The 22679-nt window shown below is 46.1% G+C and overlaps 3 protein-coding genes across 7 annotated transcripts in view; 1 reads left to right on the top strand and 2 right to left on the bottom strand.

The window, feature by feature from the left end:
* Positions 1-1008: 1008 nt before the first annotated feature.
* LOC311273128 (uncharacterized protein) lies at positions 1009-12141 on the bottom strand. 4 transcript variants are annotated; one of them, XM_084380021.1, is made up of 6 exons: positions 11826-12140; positions 11590-11668; positions 10186-10249; positions 7746-8069; positions 5416-5739; positions 1009-5021 (listed from the first exon to the last, which is right to left on the bottom strand). In XM_084380021.1, exons 2-6 carry the CDS (start codon positions 11593-11595, stop codon positions 1135-1137), a joined length of 4605 nt encoding a protein of 1534 aa, XP_084236147.1. In that variant the 5' UTR covers positions 11596-11668; positions 11826-12140; the 3' UTR covers positions 1009-1134. The 4 variants fall into 4 exon arrangements, with proteins under 4 accessions (XP_084236147.1, XP_084236149.1, XP_084236148.1 ...); XM_084380023.1 differs by lacking the exon at positions 7746-8069 and having other exon boundaries at positions 11826-12141; XM_084380022.1 differs by lacking the exon at positions 11590-11668.
* Positions 12142-12741: 600 nt separating this feature from the next.
* LOC311273078 (uncharacterized protein) lies at positions 12742-18308 on the top strand. Of its 2 annotated transcripts, XM_084379954.1 has the most exons (3): positions 12742-12892; positions 15436-17083; positions 18068-18308. In XM_084379954.1, exons 1-2 carry the CDS (start codon positions 12829-12831, stop codon positions 17040-17042), a joined length of 1671 nt encoding a protein of 556 aa, XP_084236080.1. In that variant the 5' UTR covers positions 12742-12828; the 3' UTR covers positions 17043-17083; positions 18068-18308. The 2 variants fall into 2 exon arrangements, with proteins under 2 accessions (XP_084236080.1, XP_084236079.1); XM_084379953.1 differs by having other exon boundaries at positions 15436-18308.
* Positions 18309-19772: 1464 nt separating this feature from the next.
* Positions 19773-22679, bottom strand: part of LOC311273073 (uncharacterized protein) — a gene marked incomplete at its 5' end in the record, with an annotated part of 6657 nt that continues 3750 nt past the window's right edge. Inside the window, one exon of the mRNA XM_084379947.1 lies at positions 19773-22679. This exon is cut by the window's right edge and continues 203 nt beyond it. Coding sequence (XP_084236073.1) covers positions 21150-22679 — 1530 coding nt within the window. The 3' untranslated portion in view covers positions 19773-21149.

Here is a 22679-nt window from a genome sequence, read left to right as displayed (position 1 = left end):
CTGGAGGTGGTGGTGAGCTGGAGGTGATGGTGAGCTGGAGGTGATGGTGAGCTGGAGGTGGAGCTGGAGGTGATGGTGAGCTGGAGGTGATGGTGAGGTGATGGTGAGCTGGAGGTGATGGTGAGCTGGAGGTGATGGTGAGCTGGAGGTGATGGTGAGGTGATGGTGAGCTGGAGGTGATGGTGAGCTGGAGGTGGTGGTGAGCTGGGAGGTGATGGTGAGCTGGAGGTGGTGGTGAGCTGGAGGTGATGGTGAGCTGGAGGTGGCGGTGAGCTGGAGGTGATGGTGAGGTGATGGTGAGCTGGAGGTGATGGTGAGCTGGAGGTGATGGTGAGGTGATGGTGAGCTGGAGGTGGTGGTGAGCTGGAGGTGATGGTGAGGTGATGGTGAGCTGGAGGTGATGGTGAGCTGGTAGGTGATGGTGAGCTGGAGGTGATGGTGAGCTGGGAGGCGGTGGTGAGCTGGAGGTGATGGTGAGCTGGGAGGTGGTGGTGAGCTGGAGGTGATGGTGAGGTGATGGTGAGCTGGGAGGTGGTGGTGAGCTGGAGGTGGTGGTGAGCTGGAGGTGATGGTGAGCTGGAGGTGGTGGTGAGCTGGAGGTGATGGTGAGCTGGGAGGTGATGGTGAGCTGGGAGGTGGTGGTGAGCTGGAGGTGATGGTGAGCTGGAGGTGGTGGTGAGCTGGAGGTGGTGGTGAGCTGGAGGTGATGGTGAGCTGGAGGTGGTGGTGAGCTGGAGGTGATGGTGAGCTGGGAGGTGATGGTGAGCTGGGAGGTGGTGGTGAGATGATGGTGAGCTGGAGGTGATGGTGAGGTGATGGTGAGCTGGGAAGTGGTGGTGAGCTGGAGGTGATGGTGAGATGATGGTGAGCTGGAGGTGATGGTGAGGTGATGGTGAGCTGGGAGGTGGTGGTGAGCTGGAGGTGATGGTGAGCTGGAGGTGGTGGTGAGCTGGAGGTGATGGTGAGCTGGAGGTGGTGGTGAGCTGGAGGTGATGGTGAGCTGGGAGGTGGTGGTGAGCTGGTAGGTGGTGGTGAGCTGGAGGTGGTGGTGAGCTGGTTTAAAATGACCCAACTCATTAGTTGCAGCTTCCTTTCATGCAACACAACATGAATCCTTCAGATTTCTGTGTGCAGCTACATGGTTCCTCTGCAGTCAGACGGATCGACACACTGATGGTATTTCAGTTCTGTGTACCAACCAAAGCTTCTGTCGCAGGCCTGGCAGGTGTACTGTTTGTTCACAGTGTGGACGGCCATGTGAGACTGCATACTTGCCTTGTGTGCATATTTCTTCCCACAGACTGGGCAGGGGAACGGCTTCTCTCCTGTGTGGGTCCTCATGTGGATCTTCAGGTGGGACTTGTAAAGGCACTCCTGACCACAGACAGAACAAAAGAACGGAGCTTTCTGTCTGATATGAAATCTCATGTGGTTCTTCAGATGATGAATGTGGAGAAACCTTTTCCCACACTCGGAGCAGCTGTGTGGTTTCCTGCGAGTTTCCAGAGGTTTTTTGTTGTCTTTCCAAAAGTCACTGTCGACGCTGTCGTCACTCTCAGGTTCAGCAGACTCTGACGCCTTCTCGTCAGAATCACATCCTGCAACACTTTCATAGATTTCATCATTTCCCAAAGAGTTTAGACCTGCCGGACGTTCTCTGGTCTCCTTCCAGAAATCACTGTCAACACTGTCATCGGTCTCAGGTTGTAAATGTCCGTCTGGATCTGAGTTCTGAGCTGGTTCTGGTCCTCGACTGCCCTCTTGAGTATGTTTTTGAAGCTGTGAGGACTGAGGCTTCTCTTCTTCATCATTGTTTTCACTCTTCACAGGGACAGGAGTGAATGTAAAGCTGGTGATATCATCCTCCTCCTGATTGATCCAGAGTTCCTGTGGTTCTTCTTTAATACGTGGGGTCTCTGAGTCCTCCTGCCTCGTCCCTCTGTGGACGCCATCATGGACTGTAAAGGTTTGACTCGGACTTCCTCTTTCAGTAAAGTGATTGACACACACTGAGCCACTGAACACTTTCTCTTCTGTATGATTTCTTACATGGATCATCAGAAGGTGGCTGTTGTAGAAAGTGTCCCCGCACTCAGAGCAGCTTAAGAGTTTCTCGTCAGTCGTACCGACTGAATCTCTCTGAAGAACTTCATTATGTCTGAACTGAGGTTCTCTTGTCTGCTTCCAGTCATCAGTCTCAGGTTCAGGAGAGTCTTCAGTCCTGTCTTCAGTCTCAGGTTGTAAATGTTGCTCTGGATCAGAGGTCCTGGCTGGTTCTGGTCTTCCACAGTCCTCTCCATCAGCTTCTGTCTCCATCTGTTCAGTTGAGGTTCTGACTGTAGGTTCTGTCTGTTTGTTCTCAGTGTCTCTGTCACGAATCTGTGATGATTCTCCGTCACACTGATGGTGATGAAGCTCAGAAATTTGAGTGAATCTTTCGTCACAAACGCTGCACCTGTAGATCTTCTCCTTGGCGTGGACTTCCATATGTTTGGTCAGATATCTTCTCCACGCAAATTCTTTCCCACAAACTGAGCAACTGAACTGTGTTTGTCTCGTGTGGATTCTCATGTGTTTGACTAAAGATTCACTATCTATAAAACCTGTGTTACAGACCGAGCAGTGGAAAGGCTTCTCCCCCGTGTGACACATCATGTGAAAACTTAAACTTTCACTCCTGGAAAACACTTTACCACAAACTGAGCAGCTGAACGGTTTCTCTCCGGTATGAATCCTCATGTGCACCTGTAGATTGTGCTTACGGCTAAATCCTTTCCCGCACTGAGAGCAGATAAATGATTTGTTGGCAGAAAGCTGTTCTGCAGTCTGGCTTTGATGAAGCTGTGAAGCCTCTTCAACACATTCGTGGCTGATGAGCGCCAACTCTGAAGTGAACGTTTTCTCACAAATGATGCAACCGAGTCGTTTCTCTCCGACGTGGATGGAAATGTGTCTTGTAAGATATCCTCCTGTTGCAAATCCTTTCCCACAAAATAAGCAGCTAAACGAGGCGCTGGATGGTTTCTTGGCAGTATTAAATCCTTCATCACTCACAGAGACTTCCTCGTTCTTCAGCTGGAGACCTGATGCGTGCTGCCTGATCTGTTTACAGAGGTCTGTGTGAACACTGTCGCTGGTCTTTGGTTCAGTTGGAGCTCTGTGGTCGGAGCAGCTGACGGGTTTCTCTCCGTTTTCAGAGACTTTCTCTCTCAGATTTTTCCTGCAGTAAGTGAAACCTGACTGATGTTGCCTGGTCTCTTTCCAAAAGTCAAGGTCAACACTGTCGTCACTTTCTGAAGACAACTTGGTGTCTTTCTCAGTGTCTGGTTTTAAACGTCTGTATAGGTTCAAGTATCGAACCGGTCCTGCTCCTCCACAGTTCTTTCCATTGAAGCCAGCGTGTCTTTGCTGTGAGGACTTGGCGAGACACTTGTGTTTTTTAATCTGAAACTGCCAAAAGAATTCTCTCCCACAGTCGCTGCAGCTGAACGGTTTCACCCCTGAGTGGACGGCCATGTGCTGCGTCATGATTCCTCTTTGTGAAAATCTTTTCCCACAGACGGAGCAGCTGTAGGGTTTCTCTCCTGTGTGGGTTCTCATGTGGATCTCCAGATGGGAACTGTACTGCCGGGTTGTGCCACAAATGTTGCAAGTAAAAAGTTGCTTGCCTTTGTGTGCTCTTATGTGTGTCATCAGAACGTAGTTGTTGGGAAACGTCATGTTACATTCAGAACAGGTCAGTGGTTTTGTGCGTCTGTGGTTTCTGTGGATCGGTGATGACTCATCATCACACTTATGAATTTTGAGCTGAGACGTCCCCCTGAATCTTTTGCCACAGTCGCTGCAGCTGAACGGTTTCACCCCGGCGTGGCTCGTCATGTGATAGTTCAGAGTTCCTTTGTTTCTGTACGAGTTGCCACAGACTGAGCAGCTGAACGGTTTCTCTCCTGTGTGAATTCTCAGATGGTAGTCCAGACCCGATTTTTGAGAAAAGGTTTTGCTGCACACAGAACATCTGAATGGTTTCACTCCTGTGTGAGTTCTCAAATGTGTATTAAGATTTCCTCTGTGTTGAAATGTTTTACCACACACAGAGCAGCAACAACGTTTCCTCTCAGGATCCTTCCAGTCTTTATCTTCATCCTCACTATCAGACTCAGAAAAGTCTTCAGTCCTGTTGTCAGACTCAGGTTGTAAATGTTGATCTGGATCTGAGGTCCTGGCTGGTTCTGGTCCTCCACATTCCTCTCCACCAGCTTCTGTCTCCATCTGTTCAGTACGACTCTGATGACGCTGTGAGGACTCAACAACACACTTGTGTCTTTTAAGTTGATTAGGCCAAATGAATCTTTGGTCACAGACTGTGCAGGCGTATCGTTTCTCTCCGGTGTGAGTTCTCATGTGTAGCTGCAGATGTTCAGACTGAGAAAAACTTTTACTACAAACTGAACAGCTGTGAGGTTTTTCTCCTGTGTGGCATTTCACATGTTTCTGCAGATGTTCCTTCTGCACAAATCTTCTGCCACAATATGAACAGCTGAAGGGTTTCTCTCCTGTGTGAATCCTCATGTGTCTCTTCAGATGTGACTGTTTATTAAACACTTTCCCACATTCAGAGCAGCGTGACTTCTCATCACAATCATTTTGAGGATTTTTCAGAGAGTTTAACCCTAAATGAGCTTCCTTAATGTTTTCATCATCATCACTGACTTCAGTCTCAGAAGAGTCGTCAGTCTCAGGATCTGGATCAGAGGTCCTGGCTGGTTCTGGTCCTCCACAGTCATCTCCATCAGCTTCTGTCTCCATCTGTGAGGACTGAGGTTTCTCTTCATCATCATGATCACTCTTCACAGGGACAGGAGTGAAGGGGAACCTGGTGACGTCATCCTCCTCCTGATTGGTCCACAGTTCCTCCTGTTCCTCTTTAACGCGTGGGGGTTCTGGTTCCTCCTGGTCCAGACTGGAGCTGCACTCCTGCTGCTCAGGGGGAACCTCTCCTTCACTCACCGACCGCTGGACGTCTGCAGGACAAAGGAGACAAACAGACATTAAAGAAAACCATGAATACACGTTGGAGTGATACTGGATTTTTATCTTCCAACAGGAAATCATTTGCTGGACAAACAAACAGCTCTTAGCTTGCGTTCCTACAAAATGGACTGATGATGATGTTTCAGTCCAAAGTTTTACATGCTGAGACACATGAAGGACGACTTCTACAATAATGTCTCACCGTCGAAAAGGCCTCAAACAAAGAATGATCGATACACAACACGCAGTCCACAGAACAAAAAGAAACTGAGCAAACTGCTTCTCGCAGAGTATGAATGGTTTAGCTAACATTAGCTTAGCGTCAGCTCCCTGCAACATGAGCAGAGCAGTAAGCATGTTTCCAGCAGCAGAAAGGAAACCAACCTGCTCTTCGCAGCTTTATTTCAGGCTTTAAAACCACATCCAGCAGCTTCTGCTGCCGGTCGATCTCCTTTTCATATCCACAGACTGTCGTCTCAAAATGTCCAATCAGATCTTCTCGAGCCGCAGTGAGGAGTCGCTGTCTGAATAAATCTTTAAGATCCTGAAATCTGGACATTTTGGTGACATCATCCTCCTCCTGATTGGTCCAGAGTTCCTCCTGTTCCTCTTTAATGTGTGGAGGTTCTGGTTCCTCCTGGTCCATACTGGAGCTGCACTGCTGCTCAGGGGGAACCTCTTCTTTACTCACCGACAGCTGCTGGACGTCTGCAGGAAACACAAACACACATTATAGAAAACTATGAGTTCATGTTAAAGACGAGCTCGACGTGGTGATATTACATTTTTACATGATTAGCCTCAGGTCATAATTTGCTGGATGACCATAAACAGCTTTTCACTTGAATTCCTATGAAATGCACTGTAGCATGACATCACAGTATAAAGATATATCAGATCAGACACACGAGAGATGAACAAATGTAATGATTTTAACATCAGGCAACAGACGAGTATCAGAAGCTTCACACTGAGGCAGCAGCTGTCGCCACTTTAACCACAACTACAACCAGTCTGGAGCTTCTCTGACCCTGAAACTACTGCATCAAACAAGAAGTCATGTCCATCATGTGGACACACATTTATTCTTCAAAATAATCTCTGCCTACATTTACACACAGCGATCGTAGAGCATACCAATCCCTTCCGTGCAGAAGTTGGCGTCTTGGACCTCCAGAAGGATCCACAGCAGCGAGAGCATTATTATCACTGAGCTTCTCCTCAACCTGTGAACTCACCAATCACCTCTCGTACACTCAGGTGTGCTGATAAAGTCGGTTACTATCCTGAATCTGGATCTCTTATGTAAAAATCAGAAACATGTTCGGTCAGAAAAAGCAAAACTTTTCAGAACAACAGACTTTTTAAATCTTCGGTCATAAAGCCAAAATATTCAATTTACATTGATCTGAGACCCTCAGAGCTGAGGAGCTGGAACCAGCTCATGTTTTAAGCATTTTTTTTCTAGAAAATCAATAAATTGATCATCAAAACTTTCTGAGTCAAAGAGCCTCATACAAAGAATAATCAGTACCAGGGCTGGTGCGACGCGTCGTTGTAATCGTTTACGTAAATATGTCGATTTACACAACGTGCATGGACGCGGAGGATGTAAGAAGAACTACCACCACGATGGAGCACTTGAATCGGAAACATCCCCGGGCGGCTGGATTCACATTGATGTGGCAGTGTCACTCCATGGTCCGTGTGTGTGACCTGTTGGGAACCCCACGGATCAGTTTACTGAAAGACGAAGCTGCTATGTTGTTGTGCTACTAGCATGTTGCTAAGTCTCTGAAGATTTACAAACATGCAGCATGGAGAGAAGACCCACACTGCTCTCTGCCGTCCTCCAGATTGTCTAGACTTATATAAAACAGAACGGAGGTAACATACGTTATGATAGTTGTTACTCATGTCTTCCCCGAGGCAGTGACCCTCTGGCGTTTTATTGGACAGTAAGTGTCTTCCTGTTAACACCTCAGGCGAGGTGCCCCTCACATGACTTCCTGACCTGAACCCTGAAAACTCCTCTCTCACATACGGATATGTTCTCATCCGTACATTGATTTCTGAATGTAAAGCTGTTTAATTCCTACATGTTGGTCCTGTTGGTGATTGTGTGTCCTCATGGACGAGTTAAAAATCACAGTAAACAACCAGGATGAGCATCATGACTGTGTTTAAAACTGGGACTGAAGACTGAACTAACTAATGCTTCACAGATAAAATGTCTGTTGTGTCGCATTTATCCAGGAGAAGCAACATGTCCTGCTGATTGACAGCTGATGTGATTGAAGTCCTGTTTACTTTTTGTTCACCCAAACGTTGAATATACACATACACATATATATATATATATACATATATATACATACATACATATATATATATATATATATATATATATATACACATATGTCAGGATTACACAGATTACCAGCCTGAGCTACTTGTTGTTGCCCTCAGTGCACTTTGTCATATTTGTTTGTTGATGATTTAATAAAATATTGAAATATAAATGACAAGTTTAAAATGATATTTTGGGTAAATTCATTGTTACATTAATTGAGCAATAAAACATAATAATTTGATTAATCGGGGTGAAGTCCTTATTAGTACGTGGATGGTTTAGCTAACATTAGCTTAGCGTCAGCTCCCTGCAACATGAGCAGAGCAGTAAGCATGTTTCCAGCAGCAGAAAGGAAACCAACCTGCTCTTCGCAGCTTTATTTCAGGCTTTAAAACCACATCCAGCAGCTTCTGCTGCCGGTCGATCTCCTTTTCATATCCACAGACTGTCGTCTCAAAATGTCCAATCAGATCTTCTCGAGCCGCAGTGAGGAGTCGCTGTCTGAATAAATCTTTAAGATCCTGAAATCTGGACATTTTGGTGACATCATCCTCCTCCTGATTGGTCCAGAGTTCCTCCTGTTCCTCTTTAATGTGTGGAGGTTCTGGTTCCTCCTGGTCCATACTGGAGCTGCACTGCTGCTCAGAGGGAACCTCTTCTTTACTCACCGACAGCTGCTGGACGTCTGCAGGAAACACAAACACACATTATAGAAAACTCTGAACTGTGCCTGGTCGACTGTCTGAAGGTGTCAAATGATAAAACTCCTGAAACTGTTTCAAAACAAACTGAAAACACTGGATCCAGTTTAATCTCAGTGATCTTGTTGATCAGATTTTGTCAGTGACTCTGCGCTGCTCATCGATCCTGTCCAACCTGTTAACACAGTGACGCCTGCAGCGTGACTGAAGAGGAGAGTTTTGTGCTTTCTGCTCTTCAGTGTTTAGATATTTTCATATGATCTGTGAAGCTCACGAGTCAGAGAGCGACGTGCTGTGAAATGAGTCCATGAGTGTGAAGGTCTAGAACTGAGATGGATCAAGTGATCGCTCAGACAGAACAAGTCCGTTTGGTTTTCTGGTTTTCTGTTCCTGTGTGTTCCTGTGTTCCTGTGTTCCTGTGTGTTCTTGTGTTCCTGTGTGTTCTTGTGTTCCTGTGTGTTCCTGTGTTCCTGTGTGTTCCTGTGTTCCTGTGTTCTTGTGTTCCTGTGTGTTCCTGTGTGTTCCTGCGTGTTCTTGTGTTCCTGTGTGTTCTTGTGTTCCTGTGTGTTCTTGTGTTCCTGTGTGTTCCTGCGTGTTCTTGTGTTCCTGTGTGTTCTTGTGTTCCTGCGTGTTCCTGTGTTCTTGTGTTCCTGAGTGTTCCTGTGTTCCTGCGTGTTCCTGTGTTTCTGCGTGTTCCTGTGTGTTCCTGTGTTCTTGTGTTCCTGTGTGTTCCTGTGATCCTGCGTGTTCCTGTGTTCTTGTGTTCCTGTGTGTTCCTGTGTTCCTGTGTTCCTGCGTGTTCCTGTGTGTTCCTGTGTGTTTCTGCGTGTTCCTGTGTTCCTGCGTGTTCCTGTGTGTTTCTGCGTGTTCCTGTGTGTTCCTGTGTTCCTGCGTGTTCCTGTGTGTTTCTGCGTGTTCCTGTGTGTTTCTGCGTGTTCCTGTGTTCCTGCGTGTTCCTGTGTTCCTGTGTTCCTGTGTTCCTGTGTGTTCCTGTGTTCCTGCGTGTTCCTGTGTGTTTCTGCGTGTTCCTGTGTTCCTGTGTGTTCCTGTGTTCCTGTGTTCCTGCGTGTTCCTGTGTTCCTGCGTGTTCTTGCGTGTTCCTGTGTGTTCCTGTGTTCCTGCGTGTTCCTGTGTGTTTCTGCGTGTTCCTGTGTGTTCCTGTGTGTTCTTGTGTTCCTGTGTGTTCCTGTGTTCCTGTGTGTTCCTGTGTTCCTGTGTTCTTGTGTTCCTGTGTGTTCCTGTGTGTTCCTGCGTGTTCTTGTGTTCCTGTGTGTTCTTGTGTTCCTGTGTGTTCTTGTGTTCCTGTGTGTTCCTGCGTGTTCTTGTGTTCCTGTGTGTTCTTGTGTTCCTGCGTGTTCCTGTGTTCTTGTGTTCCTGAGTGTTCCTGTGTTCCTGCGTGTTCCTGTGTTTCTGCGTGTTCCTGTGTGTTCCTGTGTTCTTGTGTTCCTGTGTGTTCCTGTGATCCTGCGTGTTCCTGTGTTCTTGTGTTCCTGTGTGTTCCTGTGTTCCTGTGTTCCTGCGTGTTCCTGTGTGTTCCTGTGTGTTTCTGCGTGTTCCTGTGTTCCTGCGTGTTCCTGTGTGTTTCTGCGTGTTCCTGTGTGTTCCTGTGTTCCTGCGTGTTCCTGTGTGTTTCTGCGTGTTCCTGTGTGTTTCTGCGTGTTCCTGTGTTCCTGCGTGTTCCTGTGTTCCTGTGTTCCTGTGTTCCTGTGTGTTCCTGTGTTCCTGCGTGTTCCTGTGTGTTTCTGCGTGTTCCTGTGTTCCTGTGTGTTCCTGTGTTCCTGTGTTCCTGCGTGTTCCTGTGTTCCTGCGTGTTCTTGCGTGTTCCTGCGTGTTCCTGTGTTCCTGCGTGTTCCTGTGTGTTCCTGCGTGTTCTTGTGTTCTTGTGTTCCTGTGTGTTCCTGTGTGTTCCTGTGTTCCTGCGTGTTCTTGTGTTCCTGCGTGTTCCTGTGTGTTCCTGTGTTCCTGTGTGTTCCTGTGTGTTCCTGTGTGTTCCTGTGTGTTCCTGGTTTCCTGTGTGTTCCTGTGTTCCTGTGTGTTCCTGTGTGGTCCTGATTGATCAGGCTGATCAGGTGTTACAGCTGCTGTATACAAACACTGAACTCGGTGCTGAAGACGCTTCTTGAGGGAACGTCCTCATTCTGAATCCTTTCTTCTTCTTTGGCATCTTAAAAAACAACAAAATATACAATTACAATAATTCACACTCGTGATACCTTCAGTTACTACGTACAAACTGAGTATGATGTATAACTCAGTGACTGTCTCACCTCAGTGATGCTGTTTCTTCACAAACAGAACAAAGTTAGAAACTGAGGCCTCAAAAACACAATTAGATTATTTTATTCAAAACTTCTCAAAAGAATCAAAGAAATTAAACCCTGAGCTGTTTTCTATGAAGATTCAACATCACATTATGAGTTGAGAGCAACAACATTCAATCACAGAGACACAGAAACATTTTAATGTTCTGAAAGACTTCTGAGTCCACGATGATTGTTGCAAACAAACAAACAAACAAACAAACGACAAGAAGATTTTTATCTATTTTTACTGTTCGTATGTCAACAAGTTGCTTTAAACAGCAGCTGAAGCTGAAGGATTGTCCCCAGATCGTCCCTCCAGACTGTCCCCACAGACTGTCCCTCCAGACTGTCCCCACAGACCGTCCCCACAGACTGTCCCTCCAGACTGTCCCCACAGACTGTCCCTCCAGACCGTCCCCACAGACTGTCCCTCCAGACCGTCCCTCCAGACTGTCCCCACAGACCGTCCCCACAGACTGTCCCCACAGACTGTCAACTGAGACAAACAGCCTGATGATGAAGTTCTGTGGATCTGCAGACGTCCGGACTCACAGAACTTCTGATGTTTGTCTGCTTCAGACCAACAAATGTGATCATCATCAGGATTAATCATGAATCTGTCAAACAATCACAACATGATTTGGACCAAACTGTGTAGATCTACTATAAAAACAACAAGACGTTCAACCCAACACTGCACAGATGTTAACAGATGTGAACCAGCCCGGTCCGAACAAAATACTCAGACCATTTTATTTTTGGGGGTCGAGTTTTATTACCTCCACCGAGGAGGTGATGTTCTCACCTGAGTCAGTCTGTCAGCAGGATTACACAGAAACTACTGAACAGATTTTCACTAGACTTGGATGGACGATGAGCCTCAGAATAGACCTCATGAACTTTTGGTGCTGATCCAGAAGAAAAGACGGATACAGAAGCAGACGTTCTTCCACATTTGTGTTAACTTCTCAGGGAACAATAACGAGCTGGAAGAAATAAATCAGGCTGATTTTTGTGGCGCGTGTCTGTGAGTGAGATTTAAACGTGTTTGATTTGATATCGGATCAGGACCGATTGAACTAAAGGGACTGTTGGGCCTTGGTGGAGGTATACACTCTACCGGTACTGGTTAATGTCTACTAGTTTTCTATCAAGGTTTAGAACGGTCAGTCGATCAGCAGGGTCGCACACCAGCACCGACCTGCATGTGTCTCCAGTCACAGAACTTCCTCTCTGGTTCTTGTGTCCTGTCTGGGCCTGTGGTGCCGACGGTCCGGAGGCTGATCAGTAACAAAGAACTACATGAAACTTTTAGCAGGAGCTAGCTGCGGCTAACAGGCAGAGTGTGGATGGTTTAGCTAACGTTAGCTTAGCATAAAACGTCCTGTAACACCAGCAGAGCCGTGAACATGTTCCCAGCAGCAGAATTGGACCCACCTTCTCTCTGCAGCTTCATCTCAGCCTTTAAAACACGTCCAGAACTTCCTGTCGGACACATCTGCTCTCCATGTCCCGGTGTTGTTGTTGTTGTTGTTGTTGTTGTTGACGTCTCCAAGCGTCCAATCAGATCGTCTCGAGCCTCCGTTTGAATCAATCTTTATTAAACTGAAGTGAGATGAACATTTGTCCTGAGGACACCAGGCTGTGAACGGGACGATGATCCGGACACAACAGGTCAGCTCACCGGCTGTAGCACGTTAGCACACATGCTAACTGTGTCCGGCTGGAAAGAGCTGAGACCCGGAAACAAAGACACAACTTCCGCTACATCCTCCTGCCTTCAAAATAAGACTAATAAGAGTAATGATTGTTTTTAGAAAAAAATAATTAAATGTGTTTATTTTAGTCTGGAACATGTTGTCATTAATACTGTTGTTGTTGTTGTTGTTGTTGTTGTAAGAACCCGTCCACACCAACATGACCATATTAAGAAAGGCCCTGTGTGTTGTGTGACTGAACTGAGCCTCGTGCTGAATCCTGATCCTGGGAGCGCACTTTCAGTTACAGTCTTCCATCACACCATGCGGCCCTATAGTTCTGTTGTGTTTCATATGACTGAGCCTACAATTACAAATATTCATTCCTGTCTCATAAAATATCAGACTGTGATCCCGTCTGCTCGCCATGAGTCCGAGACCATCGTGTACTTCAACACATCGAGGCTGTTTCTTTGTTCTATACAGGTTATTTGGCCGTTTTGTTGAAAGTAACTAAAAAGTAGTGTAATAAGTACTATATTACTCTACACAGGCACGTTGGATGTGTAATGAACAGCTGATGTGAGGTCACAGCTGAACTTTAAACCTGCGATGGTGCTTGGAGATCATTTTATTTTGAAACACGGCCCCGGAAGTGTTGACGTCTACCTGCCGTACCATCGCGAGCGTTCAGTAGGTCGAAGCTGCCGTTGATCGATATTTTCACCTGTAATCGATCAGAGATGGACTCAGAGCTCAAACTGCTGCACGTCCACATAAAAGCTGAAGCGAAGCCTCGAGCTGAAGGTTGGTTCCGGTTCTGCTGTTTACCGCTCTGCTAATGATGCTAAGCTAACGTTAGCTCAGCCGTTCATACACAGCCTGTTAGCCGCAGCAGCTAGCTCATGTGAGCAAACACAGGAGGCTTCACGTCTCCTGAACGTCCTGATCTCAGTCCGGTCTCTGACTTTATTAGAGAAACTTAAAGAGCTGAAAAGACTTCCGGTTCCGTCAGAGTGTCTTCAGGCTGCAGACAGCTGAGCGGCGGACGGGAGGCCTGTTTGGAGCGAGGGTTGCCAGATCTGTCGAGAGAAACAAGCAGCCAGGTGTGAGGAAACTTTACGTGATGTGAGAGAGAGGAGCCGTCTGATCAGTTCATCCTGGACACACAGCACAGGTGTCACTTCACTGATGCATTATGGGTCAGATGAATCCTCTCAGGCACAAGAAACAGTTTTTTATCGATCATCGGTCACGAGGAGCAGCTAATTATCAATTAAAATAAATCCACGTCGTCGTCTCTCCAAAAACTGAGGAATCAATAAGTTAAAGAATGAAAGTAAAGAAGTTACAGTAATAAATTACATTTAACAGTAAACAACTAATATAAGTTAATACTAGTGGGATCTGAATATGAGCTGCTGACGGTGATGAGCTGTCGTCCAACACCTGAAATAATCAGCTGAGCAGAAATCACACTGATTGACAGGTGGAGTCAGACCCAGTATCACTAGTAATCTGATTACAGGGTTCAGCTCTCAGTTCACAGCTACACTAACCTGAGTGACCACCTGTGATGTGATGTCACTTCCTGCTCTATATGAAACAAACCCGTCCATCAGTGGGACAGACTCCATGTTTCTACTCAAAGACAGAAATAAGTCAGAATCAGTCAGAGACAGAGTTTCACACAGTTTATAAAGTGTCTCCGACTCAACAACTCACTAAACTGACACATTTGTTAAGGGAGTCTGGTGCTGCTGTGTTACTGGTTCAATGGTTGGATCAGTTCAACCAGACGGTGTGTTCACAGACAGCTGCTGACATCAGCAGGTTAACAAACATGTCATTTACATCACAGTGAAGCACCTGAGCGGTTCTGCCCTGCTGAGCGGTTCTGTCCTGCTGAGCGGTTCTGAGGTTCTGTCCTGCTGAGCGGTTCTGAGGTTCTGCCCTGCTGAGCGGTTCTGAGGTTCTGACCTGCTGAGCGGTTCTGTCCTGCTGAGCGGTTCTGAGGTTCTGTCCTGCTGAGCGGTTCTGAGGTTCTGACCTGCTGAGCGGTTCTGTCCTGCTGAGCGGTTCTGAGGTTCTGTCCTGCTGAGCGGTTCTGTCCTGCTGAGCGGTTCTGAGGTTCTGCCCTGCTGAGCGGTTCTGACCTGCTGAGCGGTTCTGACCTGCTGAGTGGTATAGCTTTTCCTTGGATAGCAGAGCTGTCAATCAGCTGTCCGTGGGCGGGCCAACCAGGTTGAGTCCTGCTTTTAGCACCAATCAGACGCTTCACTGGCTTTTTTAAAAAAAAAATTTTTTAGGTGCCTCTAAATTGTTTCCATGATTTTCTAGTTTTGCGTTTTTGTGCTTTTTTAATGAATTTGAGTTTTAAAGTATTTTCGAATAATTTTGAATCGATTTTTCAGCATCTTGATTATTTCTCGTATATTAAACGTCAGATTATTTTAGTCTTTTTACATCTTGAGTAAAAATGCAAAACAATAATTTCGAGCAGGTCATTTTTCATCCACTCTGTTCCACCTATCAGTGGCCGGGTCGCAGCGGCAGGTTAACATAAGAGATTCCGTCCAGTTGGAAGTGGTTCTGTCTCTGACTCCCAAGCAGCAAGAGGTGAGTCAGCTGAGAGACAACCTGATGATGTCCAGAACCTCACCGTCTCAGAGCAGGTCTTCTTCTTCTCCTCGGAGGAGGACGTGTTAGTCGCTTTAACGAGTCTTCAAAGTCTTTTCACTGCCTGACAATATCCCCAGTCCGGGTCAGTAATTCTCCTGTGCTGACCACAGCCTTAGCCAGACCCAGCTGTCCCTTCCTGAGTTACCAGAACTTCTTTGAGACCAACCACCTTCCCTGCTGGGCCCAGAGGGTGGCGGCTCATCGCACAAAGATGAAAAACTTAACTGAATGACATTTTTTCAATAAAAACCAGGACATGAACTGAGCGGGCCGAGCGGTACAGATCGAAGTTATTCTGGAGAGAGATAGTTGATTGTTGAGTCTCATTACTAACTCGTCACATACTGACGGTGCTGACTGTTTCTGAGCCGGTACCAGTATTTAACTACCTGGACTCAACAATCGGCCGTCTGTCTACAGAATCACTGCAGCTCCGTCTGTGTGCAGCAGCAGACGGTTCTGGACCACAGTGAACATTTTGTTTCTAAAAGCTAAATGAGAACAAAAATATAAAGCTGAATATTAAGTTTCATAAAATCATGAATTTTTTATCCATAAATTTGGACTCGTGCATCGTACGAGTCGGAAGCCAGTCGTGAGAATGTGATAAAACAAAGTTCAGCAGCGGATCAGAAGTTCTGACATTAACACGTCTGTCTGTGTTTCAGCTTTACCTTCAGATGTCCGAAAAGTGATTGTTGGTGAAGAAGAGCAGCAGGAGTGGAGCTCCAGTCTGGACCAGGAGGAACCAGAACCCCCACACATTAAAGAGGAACAGGAGGAACTCTGGACCAATCAGGAGAAGGATGATATCACCAGGTTCACCTTCACTCCTGTACCTGTGAAGAGTGAAGATGATGGTGATGGTGATGAAGAGAAACCTCAGTCCTCACAGATGGAGACAGAAGCTGATGGAGAGGACTGTGGAGGACCAGAACCAGCCAGGACCTCTGATCCAGATCCTGAGACTGACGACTCTTCTGAGACTGAAGTCAGTGACGGTGACTGGGAGGAGACCAGAGAGCCTCAGGCAGGTTCCAACTCTGTGGTCAATAATGAAGTGAGTGTTGGTGATCTGAGCGTGGAGAGATCGTTCAGCTGCTCTGAATGTGGTCAAAGATTTGGACGCAAGCCGCATCTGAACGCACACATGAGAATCCACACGGGAGAGAAACCGTTCAGCTGCTCCTTCTGTGGGAAGAGATTTTCTCAGAAGGGAAACTCCATCAGTCACATGAGGCTTCACACAGGAGAGAAACCCTTCAGCTGCTCCGTCTGTCACAAACACTTCAGGTACAGCGGAGACGTCAGCAGACACATGAGGATCCACACAGGGAAGAAAAAGAAATCCAACGTCGGTAACACGATCGACGGGAACATTCACACAGGACCAGAACCCGCCAGGAAGTCAGAACCAGATCGACATCTACAACCAGTTACTGATGATAAACCTTCAGAACCAGAGACTAAAGACAGAGACGATAGGTGGAAGGACAGCAGGGAACTTGAGTCAGGTGTCAACGCTCTGAACACTGATGAAATCTCTGTGAGCGATATGAGATGTAATCCTGACAAAGAGACGTTCAGCTGCTCCGACTGTGGCAGGACTTTCTGCCGCCGGGATCATCTGATGAGCCACATGAGGACGCACACAGGAGAGAAACCCTTCAGCTGCTCTGTGTGTCACAAACGTTTCAGCTGCAGCGGAAACATTTTGGCCCACATGAGGATTCACACAGGAGAGAAACCATTTGAGTGTTCATTCTGTGGCAAAAGCTTCAGCCAGAAGGGAACTTTACAGCTTCACGAGAGAATCCACACGGGAGAGAAACCCTTCAGCTGCCCCTTCTGCGACAAAAGGTTTGCTCATAAAAGACGCATGACGCTGCACATGTCCGTCCACACGGAGGAGAAACGCTTCAGCTGCAGCGTTTGTGACAAAAGATTCACTTGGTACACACAGCTCAAAACCCACAAGTGTGTTGGCGAGTCCTCACAGCTGCGACACACTGAGAAGAAGGTTCCTAACAAGGAAGCGTTCAGCTGCACCGAGTGTGGAAAAAAGTTCAGCCTGAAGGGAAATCTGAAGACACACATGAGGATTCACACAGGAGAGAAACCGTTCAGCTGCTCGGTCTGCAGCAAAAGTTTTAAACAGAACGTTCATCTGACGGAACACATGACCATCCACACCGGAGAGAAACTCTATAAATGCAGCGTCTGTGGAAAAGGATTCAATAAGAAGTTACTGGTCAGAAACCACACGTGTGTTTAATCCTCAGCAGAGTGAAGTGTGTTCAATAAGATGAACAGCAGGTGAGTTCTGATCACATCACGTCCTGTGTTGAGGAGAACAATGTCCTCAAAGATTTGGACCTGATGAGAAGCTGAATACGTTTAAACACGACAGAATTTAAAGTGCTGAAATATTTAACTGTGAAAATCTTCTGCCTGAGTCAAAGTCCACAAGTTCGTCTTTGAATCTAAACTCTCAACGTGGTTTTAGTTGTTTTATCAGATACTTGAACTGTGTGACAGGTCGGTTCCTCTACAGCTGACAGAACAGAACCCTTCACCACTTTAACAAAGTTCAACACAGATTATCTTGAAAGTAAAGAAAAAAATCTACAGCTGGAGTGATAATGTTCATGAAACTCAGCTGGAGTCTGAAGCAGTCAAGACGTTTGAGTGCTGCTGTGGTTGAAGGTTCATGTGATGACAGGAGGCCTCTGACTCACAGCGTCACTTCATATTATTAAAACTGGCATAATAATGTAACTACTGTTTGAGTGGTGTGGTTCAGACTGAGACACGTTCACAGAGACGTCGACTGAACTTTACATCAGAATTATAAAATAAAACTTCAGATGACTGCAACGTGAAAAAAGATGGCAGCGGCTGCATTCCAAGTGTTTCTAGAACCTTTCAAGTCCCGGGGTGCATCCCAATTCTGTTGTATTGCATCCACATTTCCCTTGCTTGCATCTTTTCCTTGTGCTGTAGTTCCTCCCACTGAGGACACGGAGAGACACGAGGAAACCCTGCGACAACTTCCTGTTTGAGCGAAGAGCGTAGAAATATTAAATAAGTGACTTGAGATTAACCTGTGAGGTTCTAACAACAACTTCCTGGAAATGTTTCACAATAAAAGTTGTGTTAAGAAAAAAAGAGTTTCTGTCAACTAAAACTGTAGAGGGCTTTTAATTTGAAGCCGATACAGGAAGTGAATATGAGCCATGTAATGCTGTAACTTTAATCAAAGTGGCTTCCAACTGAAGGTTTTCATGTGTCTTATAACAGTTAGCCACACGCTGCTTGCTCCATCCACCAGTCCGTTTGCATTAAATCAAAGCTCGTACACCGGACCGACAGAACCAGAAGCTGACCCGACGCTGCAGCAGAGGAGACCGGTTGACTCCATGTTCAATATAATGTGCTGGAGTTTTGAGTGTTTGTCTTTCACTCGTCTTCATCCGACCACCTGCTCTCCTACACAGAAAGGTTCTGATGATTTAAATAAAACATGTCTGCCACCTCTTCATTGTTGTGTGTTGTCTCTTGATTGGTCACTCTGGATGCTGGCCACGTTTTGATTGGCTGTATGGTTTTCATCCCTGACGCTGATGTAAACGTCTTTCAGAGATCCAGTTTTAATTTTTTGAACCATTAGCACTAACATTGTGTCACAGCGAGCGAAGTGTTTGATGTGAGAAGCTAACAGGCCTCACATTACTGCAGTCTGCTAAAGCTAGCTGCTAACCCTGAATGTTAGCTGGTGTCGACCCGCTCTGAGATTCACAGACTGTAATACAGTTTGTTTCCTCTCAGCTCTGGTTGTGAACTCGCTCTGACAGACAGCCGGGGAGGAAGTGTTCATCGTGTCAGTTTTCCTGTTGGCATGTTAGCACGATTAGAGAGAGGCGATGGAGGTGAGGACGTCGTCCGTCCACCACGAGCATCGTCTCAGTGCAGTTTCTTGGAACAGAAACACCCTTTGGACAAACTTCAGAACGGCAGTTAAAGCTGGAGTGTGTAAGTTATTTCTGGCGTCATTTGGACAAAAATCAAAAATAACCTTTCAGCATATTGTAATTCATAGTGCTATGACAGAACGCTGGACTTCTGTGTCTCCTCTTGGCTCTGTATTCAGGCGTTAAAAAATCAGTGCCGTGACGACAGTGTTCAGCCAATCACAGTTCATTTTACAGAGCAAGCTGTTTTGGGCGTTCCTATTGGTTGCGCGACCAAAGTCAATGCACATTCACGTTTCGTGAAGGTGCAACGGCAGGAAAAGCCGCTATCCCGGCATTACCAACAAAAGCGTTCATGGCTAAGCAAGCCAAAAAAAGGAAGACCGATGTAGAGAAACGAGAGTCTAAGAGGGAGACTGACAATAGACGGAATAAATCGTATGTAAACACAGACAAGCATATCCGAGGGAGAGCTTAGCGATAGCATCGGACTGAAGCTGGATACTGAGCTTGCCGTTCTTCTCCTGGACAGGTGAGCCTCCAATGTAAGTTTAACGTAGCTGATAATCTAAATGTGTGGTAGTAATAGGCTGTGTAGAGAGAACCACCTCCTTTAATATTTATATGTTATATTTTTATATAGTTTTTAAACTTGTTGAACAATGACTGAAAACTTAAAACTGAAAAATCACAAATTTGCAGAAACCATCTTTGAGATGTTTCCTTCAGTTTTTATTAAGACAAAAGTTTTGTTCTTTCATTTTCTTAGTTTCTTATTACTTGTAAAGTTTAATTTGATGTTTTATAATTATTTTTATTATCTGAACGTTTGTTGCTCTTCATGTTTCATTTATGAAACTTTTTCAATAAAACAGATTTCAGATCTTCAGCTGATCTCACTGAATATTCTCAGAAATTAATTCACTGATTAGTTTACAGAAATGATCGACAGTCTGAGGAGACGCAGTGCATTCTGGGTAGTCAGCTCACGACCACAAACTGCAGCTGAAACACGCTCTGACAATCTGACGACATGTTTTATGTCAGATACTTTATTTGAGTTCAATTGATGAGAAATAGCTTTATAATAAAAGTTAGATTGTTTTGATTCTCAACAAATTATATTTTAATCAAAAAGTAAATATTTGAATTGATTTGTTCTTGAACGATCGCTGCTCGATCAGCATTTCTTCACTTGAGGTTTGTTTCCAAATTCTCGTTCATATTTTTATTTATCTAGAGCTAGACTGCAGCTCTGATTGCTACCTGCTGTTGAAACATGTTATGTCAAAAGTCATAAGAAAAATAGTATGATGAAACTAATGTACTCTGTGGGTAACGGGGGCGGGACTAGATAAGCTTTTGCTTCTCCCGCTTTCCCTTTCGGCCATGTGTATTGTATGAATTAAACTAAGATGATGTGTGATGATGATTGATCTAACTAACATGCCCGAAATAAACAAATAAATAAATATTATTTATCCAAACTGATGAAGTGGAAATAAAATGTTATTATGACTCAACACTCGTTTCTGTCTTTGACGTTGATCCTGAAATACACAACACAAAAACACATTTGTGTTAAAAACAAAGTACTAATAATTTTGACATCTCATAATTACGACTCGTATGTTTTCTTCTTTCTTCTCCTGAGCTGCTGGACGAGCTCGTCTCCTCGCTGTCATCAGTCTGGTTCTGCCCTCTAGTGTCAGAAACCAGCAGCTGCAGTCAGAGTCGAGTCACCGAGGAAACAACAGATCAACCCCATCAGACAGGAAACACTGTAACTCTAATGAATCAACCTCAGTGATGAACACAAACATCAGGATACACAGAGACATTCATGATGTTTCACCAGTCTGTCAATTCAATTAAATACATTCACTGAAACATGTTCGAGTACAAGACACGAGTCTGCACCGCTCAAACATCAGAAGAGATTTACATTTCGTCCACTCGACTTTAAAGGAACAGTTCAGCTCCAGTGAAGACTTCATGTTAGAGGGTTAAATCTGGTCTCCTCAGATCAGGTTGTGATCTCTGTGATCACAGCAGAGACTTCACCTGACTTTATATCATCGGGAGGAGATGATGGCTGAGCCTGACTTTATATCATCGGGAGGAGATGATGGCTGAGCCTGACTTTATATCATCGGGAGGAGATGATGGCTGAGCCTGACTTTATATCATCAGGAGGAGATGATGGCTGAGCCTGACTTTATATCATCAGGAGGAGATGATGACTGGATGATTTAAGTTTTTGGGTGAACTGTTCCTTTAAGTGGTGTCTTACAGTGAGATGAAGATGTTTGAAACAAACAGCAGCTGAGAAGTTTGTGTCTTCATCTCCAAACAGTTCTGACTGAAAGAGTCGGACTTCCTCCTGAATGATGGACCGTCGTGAAGCGTCTCTAGTTCGTCTCCGTGTGATATTTCATGTGATTGTTGAAACTTTGCCTCCAGGTGAAACTTTTCCCGCAGACTGAGCAGCTGAAGGGTTTCTCTCCGGTGTGCGTCCTCATGTGCACCTTCAGATGTCCACTCTCAGTGAATCTGTTCCCACACACCGAGCAGCTGAATGGTTTCTCTCCTGTGTGGATTCTCAGGTGTTTTCTTAACGATCCACTGCAGGAGAAATATTTCATACACACCGAGCAGCCGTACGGTTTCTCTCCTGTGTGGATTCTCAGGTGCTCCTGCAGGTTCTTCTTGCGGCGAAACGTTTTAGCGCACTGCGAGCAGCTGAACGGTCTCTCTGCAGCGCCGCCCTCACTGACCGGATGTGTTGGAGAGTTTAGAGTCTCGTTATAAGAGTCTGAAGGTCTGGAGCTGCAGGCCGGAGGCTGTCGGTCCTCATCAGTCGGACTCGACTCGCCGACACACTTGTGGTTTTTCAGATTGTAACACCAAGCAAATCTTTTTCCACAGACGCAGTAAAGGAACCGTTTCTCGTCCGTGTGGACCGCCCCGTGGCTCGTCAGGTAGTCTCTTTGTGGAAACCCCTTCTCACAGTACGAGCAGCTGAATGGTTTCTCTCCTGCATGAGTTCCCATGTGAGTCTTCAGATTCTCCTCACCACTAAACGTTTTGCCGCACTCAGAGCAGATGAAGGATTTCTTCTCAGTGCTGCCGTCGCATACAGGGACGTCGGTGTCCGTCGCAGAGTTGAAACCTGGCTGCGGTTCCCTCCAGTCGTCATCTCTGACCTCAGTCTCCGCTTCAGAGGAGTCTGAAGTCTTGTCGTCAGAGTCTGATCCCGAGCAGTCGTCTCCGTCAGCTCGAGGTTCTGCCTTTCCGGCCTCCTGGTGAAGCTCTGATGACTCACCGATGCACTTGTGGCTCTTGAGCTCGTGACGCCAGGCGAATCTTTTGTCACAAACGCAGCAGCGGAATCGGATCTTGCCCGTGTGCCGCGCCATGTGCTGCGTCAGATATCCTCGCTGTGTGAACTTTCTTCCACAGACGGAGCAGCTGAACAGACTTTCCTCTGACAGAGCGTCTTTGTTCAGATGGTGACTGTAGCAGAGTCTCCTGTCACACTCAGTCTTATCACACTGATGGCCTCGTCTCTCCACATCGTGCACGGCCATGTGTCGCAGCAGATATCTGTAGATTGTGTATTTCTTTCCACACACAGAGCAACTCAATGGTCTCTCTCCTGTGTGAGTCCTCATGTGTGTCTCCAGAAGTCCAGTTCTGGTGAATGTTTTACCACATTCAGAGCAGCTGAAAGGTTTCTGATACCTCCGACCTTCATTCAAGTTTAAACATGACCCAGGTTCTCTGGTCTCGTCCCAGTCGTCACAACTGACCTCGACCTCGGCCACAGAAAACTCTGTCGTCCTGTCGTCAGTCTCAGGATCTGGATCAGAGGTCCTGGCTGGTTCTGGTCCTCCACAGTCCTCTCCATCAGCTTCTGTCTCCATTTGTGAGGACTGAGG

The sequence above is a fragment of the Pagrus pagrus genome (assembly GCF_965226575.1).
Source record: "Pagrus pagrus genome assembly, chromosome: 17".
Taxonomy (NCBI): Eukaryota; Metazoa; Chordata; class Actinopteri; order Spariformes; family Sparidae; genus Pagrus; species Pagrus pagrus.
Note: the sequence above shows the minus strand (reverse complement) of the source record. Positions and strands in the feature narration are given on the sequence as shown.

What these genes read in the sequence shown, in the direction of transcription:
- LOC311273128 (XM_084380021.1), bottom strand. An exon ending in AGAAGCGTCTTCAGCACCGA is followed by an intron (nt 8,070 to 10,185) that starts GTTCAGTGTTTG and finishes TGTTTCCTGCAG; the next exon opens with ACGTCCAGCAGCTGTCGGTG. An exon ending in AATAAAGCTGCGAAGAGCAG is followed by an intron (nt 5,740 to 7,745) that starts GTTGGTTTCCTT and finishes TGTTTCCTGCAG; the next exon opens with ACGTCCAGCAGCTGTCGGTG.
- LOC311273078 (XM_084379954.1), top strand. Translation starts at nt 12,829, where the DNA reads ATGGACTCAGAGCTCAAACTGCTGCACGTCCACATAAAAGCTGAAGCG. An exon ending in AGCGAAGCCTCGAGCTGAAG is followed by an intron (nt 12,893 to 15,435) that starts GTTGGTTCCGGT and finishes TCTGTGTTTCAG; the next exon opens with CTTTACCTTCAGATGTCCGA.